Source organism: Staurois parvus, unplaced genomic scaffold (assembly GCF_062004578.1).
Source record: "Staurois parvus isolate SC_StPar_1 unplaced genomic scaffold, SC_StPar_1.0 ptg000031l, whole genome shotgun sequence".
NCBI classification, from domain to species: Eukaryota; Metazoa; Chordata; class Amphibia; order Anura; family Ranidae; genus Staurois; species Staurois parvus.
Window position 1 is genome coordinate 9,580,499 of NW_028317827.1, and position 20,997 is coordinate 9,601,495.

Consider the following 20,997-nt stretch of genomic DNA (forward strand, 5'->3'; position numbering starts at 1 on the left):
CATGACTACTGATTGCTCTATTCTTGGTCTGCTCAGAGCAAAAAGCAGTGACTGTCAGTCACTGCTCTCTGTTCTGTTCCTCCGGCACTCACTGTAGCACCAGGCAGGCAAGGAACCGCTGGCTCCAGCTCTCAGCCATGCGCTGAAAGGCAGAGCCACCCGTGCAGCTGGGTGGATCAGATCCTTCCAGAGCCTGGAGCAGCTTTGCCTCATCACCTGATGGTGGACAATCGCCCGCTATCTGTTGACTCTGGGTCACAGGAGAACAAAAGTAACTTCTTTTTAAGTGCCTCTTTTACTTTTCCCTGCATGGGTCACTTTGATGAGAGTGAGTATAGACAAGTTTTCTAGAGAGGTCTAATTATATATTTTTTTTCATACAAGATTCACAGTTTTCACCCAGGATTAACACATTTTCCCAATAGAATCAAATTAGAAAGCTATGTGTATCATTGGTTTTGCAAATCAGCAAAGATATACGTTAGTAGTCTCCCTGATAAAAACTAAGATAGAAAAAATATTATATGTAGTAGTCTAGACTGTGCTGCCCTGTACTGTCAAATGAAAGGGTCCCTTTTATTATCATTGAGAATCAATGGGAATCATATTGTGGAAGTGCCCACCCACCTTTGCATAATCATAGCCAAAGCTGTAAGAACAGGGAACAATGCTTCTGCACAGGTGAAGAGGAGTATGAAAGAACAATTGTTCCACCGCTACTTTTGAGCTGGAGAGATCCCATGAATAATGTTTTTGTACAAAGAAAGACATTATATGTTTATGATTTTGGTGTAATTTTACTGTATGATCAGTCGTGCTTAGCAAAACTATATTTAAAGATTAAATACTATTTGTAAGTAATTTATTTAATTTATTTATGTGACTGTTGCTTCCAGACAAAATCAATTCCATTTATTTTTAATACTGCACATTACTTTATTTGAACATTAATTTCAAAATACTGACCTAGTAAGCGTTCCCTTATAAATAGTTTATAGTTGGCCAAATGGAGACAACTCCAAAGATATTCTACTATTCAGAAATGCATCACTTTTTTTTTAAGATAACTTTATCGTTTACACAGAAACAATAATAGTACAGACAGGAATAAACAAAGCTTTCATTCCCTCCACTGGCTCCCGATTGCGCAACGCATTAAATTCAATCTACTAACACAGACATACAAAGCCATTAATAACGCTGCCCCAAACTACCTCACCGACCTGATACCCAAATACCACCCAACCCATACTCTTGGCTCCTCACAAGACCTCCTACTTTCTAGCTCCCTGGTCTCCACCTCCCACGCCTGACTGCAGGACTTCTCCAGGACTTCCCCCATCATCTGGAACTCACTACCCCAATCCATCAGACTGTCACCTACCCTCCTCACCTTTAGGCGCACCCTGAAAACCCATCTCTTCAGGGAAGCCTACCCCGCCCTCACCTAACAGCCGATCTCTTCCACTCCTCCTACCACTCCATCCCCCACAGCCACTTCCTCCTGTACCACTATTCCCTCCCTCCTAGATTGTAAGCTCGAAAGAGCAGGGCCCTTGACCTCCTCATGTTTTGTTTTGTTACTGTATTGTCTCATGTTCTGTCCCCCACTATAATGTACAGCGCTGAGCAAACTTTTTAGCGCTATATACTGTATAATAATAATAATTCCTGTCTGTACTATTATTGTTTCTGTGTAAATGATAAAGTTATCTTTAAAAAAAATTTAATAGAAATGGCGAGCCACATAAATCCAAAATATCCAATTATTATGCTGATAGCTGATACAGGAAGATCATATATAGCATAAAGACATAATAAAGTATACTACATATAGAGGGTACAATAGTCAAAAGATAAGAAGCGTATAGTCACGGTAGTATCCATGAATCATGAGGTACAAAAACAGGTTCTACAATGGAAGTAGTCAAGATAAAGCTAACGTTTTGTGGTCTGGATATATAATTTAGCAATCATTGGTAGGGGCTCACAGAAAAGGAAGGCCAGTCCTGTGTTTCAGCACCAAAACAAATTTGCCAAGTTGAGTGAAAATGTGGAGGTGGGAAACAAAGATGGCAGGAAGGCATTGCTAAAGACTTGGTGTAAGAGGGAAGGATTTGGGTTTCTAGAGCACTGTGCTGACTTTTCATTAGGGTATAACCTACAGTGGATATAAAAAGTCTACACACCCCTGTTAAAATGTGAGGTTTCTGCGATATAAAAAAAACGAGACAAAGATAAATAATTTCAGAACTTTTTCCACTTTTAATGTGACCTATAAACTGTACAACGCAAATGAAAAACAAACAAATCTTTTAGTGGGGGAAGTAAACATAAAAAACTAAAATAATATGGTTGCATAAGTGTGCACACCCTTAAACTAATACTTTGTTGAAGCACCTTTTGATTTTATTACAGCACTCAGTCTTTTGGGGTATGAGTCTATCAGCATGGCACATCTTGATTTGGCAATATTTGCCTACTCTTCCTTGCAAAAACACTCCTAATCTGTCAGATTGCAAGGGCATTTCCTGTACACAGCCCTCTTCAGATCACCCCACAGATTGTCTTTGCGTCCTTGATTTCCTTTTTACATATTCTGGTATATTCTTTATAACATTTAAATGATGATACTGTTCCTTCATTTTTATATTTTGTAAAAGAACTTTTCTTATTATTTATAACTTTGTTAAATGTGGATGTTTGCCACTTAGGTTTTATTTTTAGGCCTTTTATACTTAATGCTCATGGGAAAATATTTTGCAGAGTGTCTCTATACAGTCTCTATGAAGAATTCCCATTTTTGTTCTATGTTCATTGATGCCAATATTCCCACCAAATCTAAGTCTTGGAAAATTTAAGTGTTTTTATCATTCCAGTGTGTGTTTTTTGTTTACAACCAACATTAAATGAAATCATGTTATGGTCATTGCTACCCAGATATTCTTTATATCAATATTAGTAATAAGCTCTGCATGGTTTGAGATTACCAGGTCCAGCAGAGCATCATTCCTAGTTGGAGCCTCTATGAACTGTACCATAAAATTGTCTTATAATTGGTTTATACATTTTTGCCCTTTAGCTGTTCCAGCAGTGCCAATACTCCATTATCACATTTTGCTTGTGTTTTGCTGATCTTTTTTAGTAGTACAAATAGTACTATAATTTCCAATGGTTGTTTGTAACATGGGAACCTTCTTATTACCTGCCATGACCCTCTCCCCATCTATCCCCATCCCATCCTCCAGTATTGTCTGACCCCTAACTGACCTGTCTGCCCCATTGAATTCTAGTTCACCCTTTTCCCTCAATCCTAGTTTAAATACTCCTCTAGCCTTCCCATAAACCTCTCCCCAAGCACAACAGACCCCCTTCCATTTAGGTACAAACCATCTTTAGCATATACAGTGGATATGCAATTGGTAAAGGATAGATACCAGAGTGTCAGAGTGTAGGTAAAGTTGATCCAGGGGATACCTGATTGCCTCTTGGGGGATCAGGAGGACATTTTTCCCCTGCTGGAGCAAATTGGATCTTTATTGGCATTTTTGCCTTCCTCTGGATCAACTGTGGGTATAGGATTGTGTTTGTAGGATTGTATATTTTTTGTCCCTTTTATGGGTTGAACTAGATGGACTTTTGTCTTTTTTTCAACCAGACTAACTATGCAACTATGACACAGTTTGTGCAGAGGCTACCCAAGAGGACCAGCCTATATGGATTCTTTTGGGGCAACTTCATGGCTTCATAGGTCAACTTATAAAGTGGAATTGCTTGAATAACTAAAGTTATCCAAGAAGTGACAGTGGGAGGGGTCTGTGATATCCACCACATTGTTATAGAGTTTTTAGTGTAAAAAAAGCAACAAGAACAAAAAAGACTTCATGCTCTGAGGAAGACTATCATCATCTATATAACCTAAGAGCTAAAGTCATGGATGACAAATATTAGGTTGTTGTATAATCGAGCAAATAAAACCCGTAACCCTTGACCAAAAGGTCTAATAGGTCGTCATTCCCAAATCATATGGAAAAATGTATCATCCACCACCATGTACTTAGAGCAAGCAGCAGAGGGTAGGTTACCAAGGCAGAAAAGAAGGCATGGAGTGTAATAGGGTCTATAATCAAATTTATCCTGTATGACCTTATCCCTAGATAAGATGACTATAGGGACTTGCAAGGGAATCAGTTCCTGCCACACTTCCTCTGTGAGATCTGGAATATCTGCTCTCCAATGGGTTTTAGTGCTTTGAAGACATTAAGTTTTAGAGTGAAGTCAATAAGAATAATATTTGCAAATAAGTTTAGAATGTGTTGAGTCACATAATACATTTTTTAATGCAGGGGGTTGCAAGATACATTATTTAGGCCGAACTGAGATGCTGCCATGTGTTGCAATTACAAATATCTAAAATAGATTGTAGAGGGAAGCTTATACTCCTTTTGGTACTGTGAAAAGGGGTGAAAAGCAGCTAATGAGTATAAATGAGAAGTTAGTTTAACCCCAGAACAGTCCATCCATCTTTTGATAGATTTTTGATAGGAGTGGATTGTGCCACAAAGGAGCATTAGGGGAGGCCTGTAGCTTAGAAAGGCAAAATATGAGCAATGTCATAGCTAGTATGATAGTACTGGCTCTGCCCATGCTGGAATGTCTGTGTAATAAATTTTGCAATTATTGGTAAAAAGTAAGCATGGCCGCTTCCAGGGCCGCAGCAGCGTTATCAGTTTCAGGGTAAAGTCACCAATGGGCATGAGCTAATTTAGAAGCAATATAATAAGTTTGAAGGTTAGGAACAGCAAGACCTCTTTACATAATAGACAATTTCAGGGCATCCTTAGCTACTCTGGCTGCACTGCCTCCCCAGATAAAGGATGTTGGGATGGAATCAATCTCTTGAAACCTATGTTTAGGGATATATACTGGATAATTATTTAGGACACAGAGGAAGCATGACAGGAAGATCATCTTAAAAATATTTACTCTACCCCAGAGCGTCAAAGGGAGATTATTCCAAACTTTAAGAGTATTCTTTAATTTATACAAAAGAGGGTCCATATTATTTTGAAGATATTGGGAAAGAGGACGTTGTATCATTATACCCAGGTATCAAAAGTTTTGGACAATGTTCAAAGGACAAGAGGGTGGAAGGGCAGTAAGGGGGTCCTGATCTAACGAACAGTTAAGAGATTTTTCCCAATTTACTCGAAAGCCCGAATAATGTCCAAAATTCTGAATAACATCTAAAAAGGCAGGCACTGAAGTTTGTGTATTTTCTAGATATATAAGCATGTCAACTGCATATAGGGAAATGTTTTCTTCCAATCTGTTAATAGTCAGCCCAGGTATAGTACAGTTGGGTTGGCGCAATTCGGCTAAGGATTCTATTGCCAGAGCAAATAGCAAGGGTGTTAGGGGGCAACCCTGTCTGGTCATTTTAGTAATGAACTCAGAAACCTAATTCTCACCCTTACTCTAGCCTTTGGTTTATGGTACAACAGTCTGGTTCACCTAAGGAATCTAGGTCTGAAGCCAAATTTCACAAATATTTCTAAGCGATAAGGCTATTCGAGTCAAAGACCTTATGGGTGTCTAGTAATAATAGAGCCCTAGAGCCCATAACATCATGTGTGGCTTGCAAATTAGTAAACAACCTGTGTAGGTTCACAAATTCATTACTGACTTATATGTCTGTATCTAACCAAAGCGTCCATCAGTAAACCAACAGGATAGATGATGAAATGTAAGCTTGAGCTTCTTTATAACTCATACAAAACCTTCACATAATGCTCATAGGATGCTATTTTGTGATAATTCAACTTTTTAAATCCATATCTTGTTTGAACCTGTAAAAAAATTGCTCCCGATGTAGGTTCCAAGTCTTGCATAGATGTCACATAGCTTATGCATATAACATCCCTGCAAGTCTATTAGTGGATTAAAGAATGTATAATAGTTAAAAGGAGAGGTATAGAAATGAAATAAAGAAATGATGCACCACTCAAAAAGTTTAATAAGAGTCAAAATTAAGGTAGTGATATTTGTTAGAAAACAGTGTGTGTTTAATCAGTGGCTCAGCTCTTGCTGCAATACTTGCCTACTCTCTGGCACTGTCCCCTGAAGACCAACTCTGGATCCAGGACCGGGCTCTTCATTTGTGTCAAATAATACCTCTCCAATGATGCAGAGAACTGTGCATATGTCATCATGTTCTCTACATCTTTGAGGACCAGCCAGCACCAGAGAAGAGGTGAAGAAGAAGACGCTGCACGTCACGTAAAGACTTAGGAAAAAGTTAAATAAAAAAAAAAAAGCAGAAAATATATGCTGGTGCTGGGGGGCATCTGGAAGTAAGAGGGGATGACTGGAGAGTGGGTGGAGGATAAACAGAGTTGGAATTTATATTACTTGAATGATCTTTATATGAAAGCTTTCACATATACCACGCACAATAAGTTCAATGTCAATAATTTATTTAGAAACATATATTTAAAAACAACTGTATATTTATGAGCTTTCATAATTTCTTTCATTTCTAGTTTGATTTACATTTTATGAAAAAAATCCCTCCTGGGGCAGAAGCTTCCAACATCTTAGTTGGTGAACTGGAATTTTTAGATCGAGCTGTGGTTGCTTTTGTTAGACTTTCTCCTGCAGTTTTGATCAATGGCCTTACAGAAGTCCCCATTCCATCAAGGTATGTTGTTTTTTCTGCATGTGAGTTTGTAGATCAGTACTTGATGTAGAAGATGACTAGCTATCATTTGCTACAGATGAAGCCAATGGTATTTCAAAACTAAAGTAGTTTACCCAAAAATAAAATTGCTAGCAGAAAGATATTTCATTGCAGAAATCCATGCTATCTCGTATACAATAAAAGTGTCTTACTTTCCTGCTCATACACTTCTTAGAATGTACAGTGAAGCCAGCCAATCAAAATGGCCACATTCGATCTCTGACAGTGCCAGAGATTGTGTCAGAGCTGATGACATCTCAGACATCGAATCAGAGCTGATGACATCACCCCCTTGTACTTAATTAACATCAATGTTATCACCCTTGAACTGAGGCAATTTAAAGCCACAAAACAAGTTTTATTTGGTGAAAAATAAATTTGGTGTTCACAAAAGCAGACAACTATGGCCCATTTTTTGACATATAACTTTAGGCACCTGTGATGATCGGACCACCAACAGGTTATTTTTGAAGCTCCTCTTGTACTTACTGATTTCATACCTCCACCTGAGGACCCTACAGAGGACCCAGGATGGAACCCCAAGGCATAGGGAGCAGCCACCTGCGTACTTGGAAGGTTGTGCATTCCCACCCATAGGGGCAGCCCCAACAGATGCAAGATATTCCTGTTGTGGAATCCCACTTTGAGTCATTTCACTTTTATGAAGCAATTTACCCTTTTTTAAGCACTTTGCTACACTATAAGTACTTACCCACTTCCCTCTTTTCTGTTGGACACCCTGAGACTTATGAGAAGCCACTAGCCAGCTCTTCAGGATCTAACCTTTTGGTCCAGAGTTGACCACTACACCTTTGATACTTGCTTGCAATCAGAATTCCAGTTAATTCCAGGACTCTGTGCAGGCCTCCACACCATACTGGCCAAACCATGACTTTATTGGATGCACACAATTTTCTAAAATGTTTTTGTAAGCTGTAACATTAACAGTACCCTTCAATGAAAACACCTAAATCCTGAATTTAGAGGAATGGCCAAATACTTTTGGCTCTATAAGTAGGTGTGATGGTCAGTTGTTCATAAACTCTTGACCATATAGGATATGTGGTATCTGCAGCCATAAAAGCATTTGTTTACTGCAGTTTTTCACTTCTTACTTGAAATACACAAACGCCGAGAAAACCTATCAGAACTGTTTTTGTAAGCTTCTTTTATTTTTTGCAAAGATAAGAATAACTTTTCATGGTTATCTGCCAGTAGTGAATCAGCCTTCATTTTTGTAAATCATAAATTTGCATGGCTCTACTATTATCATTACTGCTACCATAATGCAGCATTATATAAGCTAATTCTATCTTTTAATAACTGAACACATCCTTCTTGTTCATCTTGCTATGCAGATTTCTGTTTATACTACTGGGACCACTTGGAAAGGGACAGCAGTATCATGAAATTGGACGGTCAATTGCCACTTTGATGACAGATGAGGTAATTTTTCTCCAAATGTATTTGAAGCAATGTTTATTGGTATCTGAAGAATTACACTCAAAATAGCTTGGAATGTTTTTTTTTTATTTTGGGCAAGTACAAATGGTGGAGAGGATCTGAGGATGTGGAATAGAAACAATGTGCAGGAAGTGTCCCCTGCATGGAAGCTCCGGAGGTACATGCTATCCCTGTTACAACACTACTAGCCATGCATTAGTTTGGCTATACAAATAAACACAAATAAGGCCTAACATATATATATATATATATATATATATATATATATATATATATATATGTATATATACAGTTGTGTTCAAAATAATAGCAGTCAGACATCACTAACCTGATCAATCACTGTTTGGTAGAAATGATATTTCTACATGGCAAATAATTTACTAGCAGGTGTAGTAGAGTAATAGAAATGAAAACGGACCCAACAGTCATGACATGCATGCTGCTGATTCTGTGTAATTGAATCACTAATTGAAAGGGGCATGTTCAAAATAATAGCAGCGTGACGTTCTATTAGTGAGGTCATTCATTCTTTGAAAAACAGGTGGCAATTATTGCCCTTATTTAAGGAAGGAAGGCAGCAAATGTTGTACATGCTGGTTACAGTGCATTTCTCTCTTAAATTCTGAGGAAAATGGGTCGTTCCAGACATTGTTCAGAAGAACAGCGTACCTTGATTAAAAAGTTGATTGGAGAGGGGAAAACATATAAAGAAGTGCAGAAAATGATAGGCTGCTAAGCTACAATGGTCGCAAATGCTTTAAAATGGCAACCAAAACCTGAAAGACGTGGAAGAAAGCGAAAACCTACCATTCGAATGGATAGAAGAATAGCCAAAATGGCAAGAACTCAGCCAACAATCAGCTCCAGGAAGATCAAAGAAGGTCTAAAGTTACCTGTGAGTACTGTTACAATTAGAAGACGCCTATGTGAAGCCAAGCTATCTGCAAGAAGCCCCCGCAAAGTCCCACTGTTGAAAAAAAGACGTGCTGAAGAGGTTACAATTTGCCAAAGAGCACATTGACTGGCCTAAAGAGAAATGGCGCAACATTTTGTGGACTGATGAAAGTAAGATTGTTCTTTTTGGGTCTAGTGGCCGGAGACAGTTTGTCAGACGACCCCCAAACACTGAATTCAAGCCACAGTACACTGTGAAGACAGTGAAGCATGGTTGCGCAAGCATCATGATATGGGGATGTTTCTCATACTACGGTGTTGGGCCTATTTATCGCATACCAGGGATCATGGATCAGTGTGAATACATCAGAATACTTGAAGAGGTCATGCTGCCTTATGCTGAAGAGGAAATGCCCTTGAAATGGGTGTTCCAACAAGACATCGACCCCAAACACACCAGTAAACTTGCAACATCTTGCTTCCAGACCAACAAGATTGACGTTATGGAGTGGACAGCCCAATCCCCGGATCTTAATCCAATAGAAAACTTGTGGGGTGACATCAAAAATGCAGTTTCTGAGGCAAAACCAAGAAATAGAGAACTGTGGAATGTAGTCCAATCATCTTGGGCTGGAATACCTGTTCACAGGTGCCAGAAGTTGGTTGATTCCATGCAACACAGATGTACAGCAGTTCTCAGAAACAGTGCTTATACGACTAAATATTAATTAAGTGATTCAAAGGAAAGCAAAATCTTCAAACATGTTTCAGTTTCTATAGTGAATGTTTGAGTTTGTAAAGAAGAATACAAACACTGCTATTTTTTTGAACAGTCTAATATTCATTATCTTCAATTTTTTTAGAGGAACAACACAAATTTGATATATTTTTCTTCATGTTTTGATTTGGAATAGAATGTGTAGTGTTCCCAATGCAATTTTTTGTATAGAAATAAAAGCTATTAGAAGGATTTTGAGCTTTATTCACTTTTTTCAACACACTGCTATTATTTTGGACACAACTGCATATATATATATATATTAGTGCTGCTTTTTACACCCGGTCCAATGACAGCTTGCTTCAATAGGTACACTGGAAATAAAGCGGTTAAAGAAGCTTGGAAAGTGTCATGAAAATTCACGAGTTTGCTGTCAGCAGCTGAAACCAGGTCAGGCTTTCATGATAACCACATAAATTATCTTGCTGGGATACAACCCTGCTGTCCTTTATGCTGCAAGATAGGAAATATAGGATACTGGACTTGTCTAGCTGACAAGTGCTATAGCGGCTTTTTGCAGGCCGCATTAATGCAAGATGGACCACTTAGAATTCCTTTTATAAATGATTAAACTAATATGATAAATTAAACACATTGTAAAATTTTATATCATCCTAACATGATTCCTGAAACATACGATCAGAAGTCTAGATACTACAAAAGAATTTAAATATAACAACAAGACCTGGCAGAGGCATATATTAAAGGGCAAGGTAATTTAACATCTGTCTGTGAATGGCAAGTCATTATCAAAAATCGGTTTCTGATGTCTTGGATACCCTGGACAGACATTTACACCTGGGCTCAGAATTCTGTCCATATGTTACAGCCATGTTTACTACTCGTGCTGTTTAATTTACTCTCTGTATTCTATTTTTATTACTAAGTATATTACAGTACCGTATACATCCTGCCTGCTGTAAAACAAAAGTAAAACCCTTACCACTCTAGCTCAACAAGTAAAAATTCTTTGCTTGGCTTCCAATTAGTGTGGTAGGGATCAAAGCAGAGTCAGAGCAAAAAGTCAAAAATCTGTTTGGGCCCATGAAGACAAAGAATGATACAAGAGGACAATGCAGAAATCATCCTACCATCATCCTCCTCTTTTAGCAGACATGCCAATCTCAGGTTGATTTAGCTATTAAAAGGAAAATACAAAAAATATAGTGGACATAGCTTTGGCCCTACTTGATGCTTATATCTTTTGTCATATTTCATGTTCTCCAGCCTATTGCCATAGGGCTAATCTGTCTGCATTAAACATTTAAAGAAACATACCACATGTGCTTGAAAGCGCTTCTAGCCATTTTACATTATTCCGCTCCAAACCTTGCAGATCCCACCACTACTCACCCCATATGTACCATCACTGGCATCACCATCACTACTGGCATCGGTTGCAGTGATATAATAGGCTACAAAGGATACAGTTTCATGCTACAACGTTGATACTTTAAACTAAATAAACTCAGGTTTCCAGCAGGAACCCCCCCCATATGCCATCATATTCTATCCGCACCTCATAATTGACCCCCTCTGTTCTTTTGAGCCTTTGTGTAGCAGCATAGGCCAAACACACAGAATGTATGTCGCTAAGACCTCTGAGTATATAAGTTCTCATACAGTATGTGTACAGAAACTCTTAAATGTAACATTCTTTTGATTAGGCTAAAATCATCAATGGAGAATTTGGGAACATAACTTATGGCATCCACAGTAATACTCCCTACCTCCCTATTTGCCTTCCCTGCTGGCATCACCTCTTTCACACATTTCAAACATTTTCTTGTTTTACTAGTCCTTAATATTGTAAATTGTACTTGTGGATATACAGAGGTTAGTCAAAAAATGGAAATACTGCATGATTTGCAGATGCAAAATTGACCACATTGTGTGTTGAAAACAGAAGTGATATATCATTATTTTGCTTCCGCTGTGTAATGAGACACCTAGCTAACAGGTGGGAAGCCTCACTTTTGTAATTCATTGCGTGCGTTGCTAGTAAAACGGAGTCATGTCAGAGCTTACTGAGCTTCAAAGAGGGCAAATTGTTGGTGCCTGCTTAGCTGGTGCCTCTGTGATTGAAGTTGTTGATTTATTTGCCGTGTCGTGAGGACCAGTGTCAAAGGTTACAATGGCATATACAGTTTCTCAGAAAATGTTGTCTGAGAATCATAAGCGCGGTCGACATAGTCAACTGAGCAAAAGAGACAAAAGGACATTGCCCAGGATTGTGACCCAAAATAAGTAAAAGCAACTGCTGCAAAAGTGACTGCAGAGCTCAATCTCAGTCTTCACGAGATGGAACTGACAGTTGCCACGTCTCCTCAGTGATTCATGTGGGATGGGAGCCCGAATGCATCTCAGAAATTAAGGATAACAAGCAAAACCATAGTGTAGTACCATATGAACCTATTTATTTAAAATACGTAGTGTGCACTCACAATGCCTCTCTAAGACATGTCATGTAAACCAGTGTCCCTCCAGGCAGACAAAGTGGACCTGGCCACCAATCAAGTGTGTGATGAGGTTACACTCGTAGGCCCCATTCACTAGTTCAGTGGTCATTATAATCTGTTAAGAAACTGGAGAGTGTCCTTTTTACCCCGGTGCGTGGATCTGATCTGTATCACATGAGTGATTACAGCTTTATCACTTTATGAACTTATTTTATATATATGTGGTCTTTTATATTGTCTTTTTTATATTGTTGTTTAAGACACAATTAGAGCATTGGTGATCATAGATCAGTTTGCATGGTCAGAGCAAACATTTTTGTTTGTTTTTGTGTTATTTTATGATTTAGCATTGTTTGGCATTCTTTATGTTATAGCACTGCACACTTTTCTAATGCTCATATTGGGATTTGGTATCACAAATTCATTGTGTTGGCTGCTTTTCTTTATGTAACCTAAGCGCATTGATTATTTTACACTATGAGTCTCCAGCCACAAGCCTACTGTGTCTAAAGGTAAAGCAGATTCTTCTTGAAACTTTTTCATATATGTTTGTGAAGGCTGTAATTTACCTGGCCCTTTGGTGAAAGCTATGATGTTGGCTTTCCTTCAGTAGACAGACTGAAAGTGTTCTGCTTACAGTGATGTCTAAAGTGTGGTTTTGTACATTAAAAGTAAACTTAAAAACAATTAAAGCAGCCTTTGTATTTATGTCCTGATAGGTATTTCATGATGTTGCGTATAAAGCCAAGGATCGTAATGATCTTGTCTCTGGGATTGATGAATTTCTTGATCAAGTGACAGTGCTTCCACCTGGCGAGTGGGATCCATCAATCCGAATTGAACCACCTAAAAATGTTCCTTCACAGGTAAGTGTTTCACTTTACTAATCTGCATCTTGACATCTGCTTTTGGTTCTTGATACAAAACTGGACTATGGGAACCATCTTTCCTATTTCACTGTGGTAATGGAAATAGACACTGCATACTTCAAGCCAATGGTTTGACATTTATTCATAAGACAGATTTTTCGACCATTTATTTTTTAATCCAATTACTTGTTCATAAAATGTATTTTAATTTTACTCCTATATGTGTTCATAAAATTGTTTCGAAATCATAAAATATATTTTGTGCTTTTAGAAATATTTTTTCACTAGAAAATTAGTTTGTAGATGATAAAACAGCACTGTAATATTTAAACTGCAAAGGTGCGATGGATTGTATCTACAAACACAAAATGCATCTACACTCACTGGACACTTTACAAGGTACACCTGTTCAATTGCTTGGTAGCAGTTCAATGTATTTAGGCATCTATACATGGTGAAGATGACTTGCTGAAGTTCAAACCAAGCATGATAATGGAGAAGAAAGGTGATTTAAGTGACTTTGAATGTGGCATGGTTGTTGTTGCCAGACGGCTGGTCTGAGTATTTCAAAAACTACTTATCTACTGGGATTTTCCCACACAACCATCTCTAGGGTTTACAGAGAATGGTCTGAAAAAGAGAAAAATATCCAGTGAGTGGCAGTTGTATGGAGGAAAATGCCTTGTTTATGTCAGAGGTCAGAGTAGAATGGGCAGACTGGTTCAAGATTATAGAAAGTCAACACTAACTCATGTCAATATGGACCAAAATCTCTGAGGAATGTTTCTAACACCTTGTTGAATCTATGCCATGAAGAATTAATTCAGTTCTGAAGGCAAAAGGTGGTCCAACCCAGTACTAGTAAGGTGTACCTAATAAAGTGGCCGGTGAGTGTATGGCATTTAGTATGCACAAAAATTCTATTTCAAAAGAGATGCATTGTGGATTTCAGTTTCCATCACAAAACAGCCTCATTATTTCTGCATAACTTTCCTGGAAGGGTTGGGATGAGCTGGGGCCTTTTGTTTTACCTCCTTCTGGTCTGGCATTGATTACAAACCGTGCAAAGAGACTGGCAGAGGCAGAGAACACACAGCTGTATGGTCCCACGTTGCTATTATGCACTTTCAAATCCATCTATAGCCTGATTGGTGCACCTAAAACTGCTCAGTGATGCTGAAACAAGCATCGTGACAGCTGGAAATGGGGTCCCAGGTGTAAAAGATAAAGGATGCACACATTGGTGGAAGGTGGGATATTTGGTATCTTTGCCCTGGGCTCTGGGCACCTTGTTCTGTGTGTTTATTTGTCTGCTCCTTGCCCTGTGCTTTTAATCTTGCAAATGTTTGCTATTACTGCACATATCATTTAGAAACAATGCTGTCATTTCCGCATCTTGTATTTCAGGAAAAGCGTAAAACACCAGGGGTGCCTAATGGAACAGCAGCGTTAGGAGAACCGGAAGAACATGGAGGACACAGTGGCCCTGAACTAGAAAGAACTGGAAAGTGAGTTAATAATTATACTGCAGATTTGAATGGCTACTCTGTAGCGGATTGATGGACTTAACTTTAGTATGAGAACTGGGACTTACAACAGCTCCTAACTAATAACAACTATGATTCAAACAAATGCCTCATACAGTAAAATTAACCTTTTCATAATCGGGTTCAAAGCAAACCTTAACTCCCAGACGCAATTTGCAACTTTGACATGTGTTAGTAAGACTGTACATATGATTGCAACTACTTTGTGTATCCAGGTGAATTATACCTTGTTTTTTCAGGACAAATTGGGCTTAGTTTTTTTATAAATGGTAAAGGATATCTAGATTTTTTTTTAAGGAAAACTGGCCCAAAATAGTAAAAAAAAATATTTTTTATTTAGCTGTATATTTCTTGCTATTACTATAACGTACCACCAAAGAACAAACCAAAATAAATTGTCCTGCTCTTGACAATTGCAACGATTCCAAATATTTTTCTCTTTGGTAGTGTTGAGGCTCTCTCCTTTCATCGTTGTTTTTGTTTTACCATGTGTATTGATTCATGTTTTTACTGCCATTAAAGATTTATACATTTTTCTTATTACAAGTCGCAGTTTGACCTCTTTTGGACCCGCGTGACTTAGGCATCTTGTGCCTTTGTCATTGTTTTCCCTTTTTGTTTCCCTCAGTTATGTTTGGGTCCTGAGGACACCACATGGCTATCTCCATGTGAGTCGGCATATTTTCTATGTATATGGAGGCCAGTATTTAGTTCATTACATATTTTCTGACCCCCCTTTTTCCTAAGTATTCTCACTATAGTCCATAGTTGGCAGTGTCCCGGTTACCCCCCCTTTGTCTATATGGACTGAACCGCCATTCCATGAGGATAGGACGCTGCAGAAGTCAGAGTGTATAGCTGGTGTAGGTAGAGGAAGCTGGCCCGCACCTCTGCTGCTCTGAGGCGCCTGTTCCATTCCAGCAGGCATCTTGGAGCAGCAGAGGATCTGGCCGGCTTCTTCCACCTACGCCAGCTATACACTCTGACTTCTGCTGCATCCTACCCTCGTGCAATGGCAGTTTGGTCACCTACCTTTACTGATGAGCCTGTTTATTTCATATACATTTGAGTTGCCTAACCACTTTGTTATGAAAGCTATCAAAAGTCTGCAATTAGAGGTGCTGTTTTCTTTCCTTGTTTTTTAAATGCTGACCTTTGACCCTTACCTTGACCTTAACACTAATCCTGATACTGACCCAAATCAACCCTTGATCTAGTAATTTTTTTTCTTACACTCACTTGTTTGTTTACATTTTCCTCCCTTGTCAAGAAAAGAAAGACACAATGCATCTTCATCTCCATTCAGAGGAGAAAAAACCTCATGGGAGGGCTAAACAGTGACTGATCACTGTGATAGCCAGTCAGAGGCTCGGGAACTGGGTCTCCCGGTTCCCAATCATTAGCAGGAGTCCCAGGACTCTCGGTGACAGTCTAATTTCTGTGCTGGGAGCACTAACAGAAGAACACATATATGTGGTGCCCAGGTTTAAAGCCCACCTCCTGGACACCGCATATATGTGCTACCGTGTCGTAAATGGCTTAGCTTGTACAGATGAAAGCATCTTTAAATTATTAAACACCCTCATTATTCTTTTGAAATAAGCATTTCTTCATCATGGTCAGAGTTGAACCCCCCTCCTTCCTGTAACATTAAGTCCAGTAGCAGGTGATACCTGAGTTACCTTTGACCGCTAGCTTGGATAGCTTGAAAAAGTGTCATTTCTCATCTTGCAAAAGAAATTGGCAGTGGAGCTGACTAATAAAAAGTGAGTGTATTGGTTGCTGTAGACAAGTGCATCTGTATTCTTTCTTTAAGTTCTTATAAATCCCCAGTCAGCTGTTTCACCTTCTAGTAGTCTTTTCTTCTGAGTGAGGCTAGCTAATGAAAGATGGTACTGTTACTGCATATAGTGGCTTTGAATGTCTGAAAAAAGATTGCACTTTTGCTTTGTCATAGAAGTACAAAACAAAAGGTTCATTTTACTACTTTCTCCATCTGCACATATTTTTCTTCCTTTCCTTCTCTGCTGTCCTGTTCAGCCAGTGGAAATTAAGAGAACTTTCCAACAAATCCTGGTATGAGGAGCATCTAATTCACCTCTCTTCTAGCGATTGGTTGTTCAAGCACCCAATCTTGTCATACAGGTTGATATTGAGTCCTCAGTCAAGTGTAAGCTCCAGGTGGAGCTAAAAAGCAAGTATGAGGAAGTGGAATACCTGACAATACAATAAACTTGTTACTTTTACCCTGCAATCTCTCTGGGCTCCCATTTGACAATGCTTCTTGTGTGAGCAGCCAATTACCAAGCAGCAGAACTGTCATGTGAGAGGAAAGGGAGACACATTTCTTCTGTATACTCTGGATATGTCAACTCACTTGCACAGGCAAATAGAGTAGTAAGGGTTAAAAGGAATGGACATTTTTAGAGTGTTACTAAACCCCGGACCCTGCATTCACTATCTGATCTCTCACAGTACACAGAACATGGAAATGCAATTATTTTAGTAAATATAAACTGCTAAATACCTTTTCTCATCAGCAGTTAAAGCAGTCTTGTGACTTCTATTAGTGTCCAGCAGTGCACATGTTAAAGCTTGTAGGAGGAGTTCTCATTATGCTCTAGGAGGATGCAGGATCCCTGAAAATCCCCTCTCTAGCAATGCACACCAAACTGAGCATGTGCAAAGTGAATCCACCTGATATGTCTTATCAGGCGATAAGAGGGGGGCACAGGACGAATGGGAGGATCAGAGAAGACATGATCAAACAATCTTTTTATACAATGCAGAGGATTAGCTTCTTAAGGGTCCACAGCAAGTATAAAAAGCCTACTTTAGTGCATATACAGACTCATTTTACTGTTGTGGATTTAGTAACACTTTAAAATGAAAATGTTGCTTTTCATGGCTAAAACATATCTTTGCTTTAAAGTGGTTCTGAAGGTTAAAATTTTTTTCATTAAAATAATACATAAACACATCATATTTACCTGTTCTGTGCAATGGTTTTGCACAGAGCAGACCCCATCCTCCTCTTCTCGGGTCCCCCTCTCCCTTACTGAGTGCCCCCAGAGCAAGCTGTTTGCTCTGGGGGCACTTGTGCGTGCTTGCTCTATGGGACACACACAGCGTAGCACTGTCCCGCTCCCTCCTCACTAGCTGTGATTGACAGCAGCAGGAGCCAATGGGTCCTGCTGCTGTCTCTTAGCTAGTGAGGAGAGAGAGACCCAAGACGGCAGCCACTCTATACACCACCACAATGGATTTGAAATGAAACAAACAAGATGTGCTTTAACTGCAGACTGTCAGCTTTAATTTGAGGGTATTTACATCCGAATCAGGTGAACGGTGTAGGAATTACAACAGTTTGCATATGTGCCTCCCACTTGTTAAGGGACCAAAAGTAATGGGACAGAATAATAATCATAAATCAAACTTTCACTTTTTAATACTTGGTTGCAAATCCTTTGCAGTCAATTACAGCCTGAAGTCTGGAACGCATAGACATCACCAGACGCTGGGTTTCATCCCTGGCGATGCTCTGCCAGGCCTCTACTGCAACTGTCTTCAGTTCCTGCTTGTTCTTGGGGCATTTTCCCTTCAGTTTTGTCTTCAGCAAGTGAAATGCATGCTCAATCGGATTCAGGTCAGGTGATTGACTTGGCCATTGCATAACATTTCACTTCTTTCCCTTCAAAAACTCTTTGGTTGCTTTTGCAGTATGCTTTGGGTCATTGTCCATCTGCACTGTGAAGCGGCGTCCAATGAGATCTGAAGCATTTGGCTGAATATGAGCAGATAATATTGCCTGAAACACTTCAGAATTCATCCGGCTGCTTTTGTCAGCAGTCACATCATCAATAAATACAAGAGAACCAGTTCCATTGGCAGCCATACATGTCCACGCCATGACACTACCACCACCATGCTTCACTGATGAGGTGGTATGCTTAGGATCATGATCAGTTCCTTTCCTTCTCCATACTCTTCTCTTCCCATCACTCTACAAGCTGATCTTGGTCTCATCTGTCCATAGGATGTTGTTCCAGAACTGTGAAGGCTTTTTTAGATGTCGTTTGGCAAACTCTAATCTTGCCTTCCTGTTTTTGGGGCTCACCAATGGTTTCCATCTTGTGGTGAACCCTCTGTATTCACTCTGGTGAAGTCTTCTCTTGATTGTTGACTTTGACACACGTACACCTACCTCCTGGAGAGTGTTCTTGATCTGGCCAACTGTTGTGAAGGGTGTTTTCTTCACCTGGAAAGAATTCTTCAGTCATCCACCAGAGTTGTTTTCCGTGGTCTTCCGGGTCTTTTGGTGTTGCTGAGCTCACCGCTGCGTTCCTTCTTTTTAAGAATGTTCCAAACAGTTGTTTTGGCCACGCCTAATGTTTTTGCTATCTCTCTGATGGGTTTGTTTTGTTTTTTCAGCCTAATGATGGCTTGCTTCACTGATAGTGACAGCTCTTTGGATCTCATCTTGAGAGTTGACAGCAACAGATTCCAAATGCAAATAGCACACTTGAAATGAACTCTGGACCTTTTATCTGCTCATTGTAATTGGGATAATGAGGGAATAACACACACCTGGCCAAGGAACAGCTGAGAAGCCAATTGTCCCATTACTTTTGGTCCCTTAATAAGTGGGAGGCACATATGTAAACTGTTGTAATTCCTACACCGTTCACCTGATTTGGATGTAAATACCCTCAAATTAAAGCTGACAGTCTGCAGTTAAAGCACATCTTGTTTGTTTCATTTCAAATCCATTGTGGTGGTTTATAGAGCCAAAAATGTTAGAATTGTGTCGATGTCCCAATATTTATGGACCTGACTGTACTTTGAATACAGTTGTGTCCAAAATTATTCAACCCCCACTGAAATTGAGTGTTTTGGCCAGTTTGACATTGCTTTTGATCATTCAGTCATCTTGCTTACATTTACATTAAAGAGGCACTTGTAGGTCAGACAAATATAACATAACAGTTATAATGAAATAACCACAAATGTCTTTTCTGTGCTCACAGCATTATCAGTTTTATTCAACCCCCAAGTGACATTCAATCTTAGTACTTAGTACAGCATCCTTTTACAGTTATAACAGCTTTTAAACGTGAAGCATAGCTTGACACAAGTGTCTTGCAGCGATCTACGGGTATCTTCGCCCATTCTTCATGGGCAAAGGCCTCCAGTTCAGTCACATTCTTAGGCTTGCGCACTGCAACTGCTTTCTTTAAGTCCCACCAGAGGTTCTCAATCGGATTTAAGTCTGGTGACTGCGATGGCCACTCCAAAATGTTCCAGCCTTTCCTCTGCAACCATGCTCTAGTGGACTTGGAGGTATGCTTGGGATCATTGTCCTGTTGAAAGGTCCAACGTCTCCCAAGCCTCAGGTGTGTGACGGACTGCATCACGTTTCCATCCAATATCTCCTGGTACTGAAGAGAATTCATGGTACCTTGCACACGCTGAAGCTTCCCTGTACCTGCAGAAGCAAAACAGCCCCAAAGCATGATTGACCCTCCACCATGCTTCACAGTAGGCAAGGTGTTCTTTTCATCATAGGCCTTGTTCTTCCTCCTCCAAACATAGCGTTGATCCATGGGCCCAAACAGTTCTAATTTTGTTTCATCAGTCCACAGAACACTATCCCACAACTTTTGTGGTTTGTCCACATGGCTTTTGGCATACTGCAGTCGACTCTTCTTATTCTTTGGAGACAGCAAGGGGGTACGCCTGGGAGTTCTGGCACGGAGGCCTTCATTACGCAGTGTGCGTCTTATTGTCTGGGCTGAAACTTCTGTACCCACATCTGACAAATCTTTTCTCAGTTCCTCAGCAGTCACACGGGGACTTCTCTCCACTCTACGCTTCAGGTAGCGCACAGCAGTCGAAGTCAGCATCTTCTTTCTGCCACGACCAGGTAGCGTTTCAACAGTGCCCTTTGCCTTGAATTTGCGAATGATGCTTCCTAAGGTGTCTCTTGGTATGTTTAACATCTTTGCAATCTTCTTATAGCCATTGCCCTTCCTGTGAAGAGAAATCACCTCTTCTCTTGTCTTCCTGGACCATTCTCTTGCCTTCACCATGTTTGTAACCACACCAGTAAATGTCTAGAAGGAGCTGAGTATCACAGTCATTTTAAAGCTGCCTAATTGGTGCTTATTATGCTTGATTGCTGCTCGGTGACATCCACAGGTGTTTTCAATACCTGATGGAAAGCACCTGTATGAACCTCTGTTCTTCA

The 20,997-nt window shown here is 39.6% G+C and overlaps 1 protein-coding gene across 4 annotated transcripts in view; it reads left to right on the forward strand.

Moving 5' to 3' along the window:
• The window catches only part of SLC4A10 (solute carrier family 4 member 10), a 300,201-nt gene that overhangs the window by 229,888 nt on the left and 49,316 nt on the right, over nucleotides 1-20,997 (forward strand). For all 4 annotated transcript variants that reach the window (XM_089660029.1, XM_089660009.1, XM_089660018.1 and 1 more), the window contains exons 8-11: nucleotides 6,543-6,700; nucleotides 8,098-8,185; nucleotides 13,054-13,200; nucleotides 14,611-14,711. In XM_089660029.1, coding sequence (XP_089516155.1) covers nucleotides 6,543-6,700; nucleotides 8,098-8,185; nucleotides 13,054-13,200; nucleotides 14,611-14,711 — 494 coding nt within the window. The remainder of the gene's footprint in view (nucleotides 1-6,542; nucleotides 6,701-8,097; nucleotides 8,186-13,053; nucleotides 13,201-14,610; nucleotides 14,712-20,997) is intronic.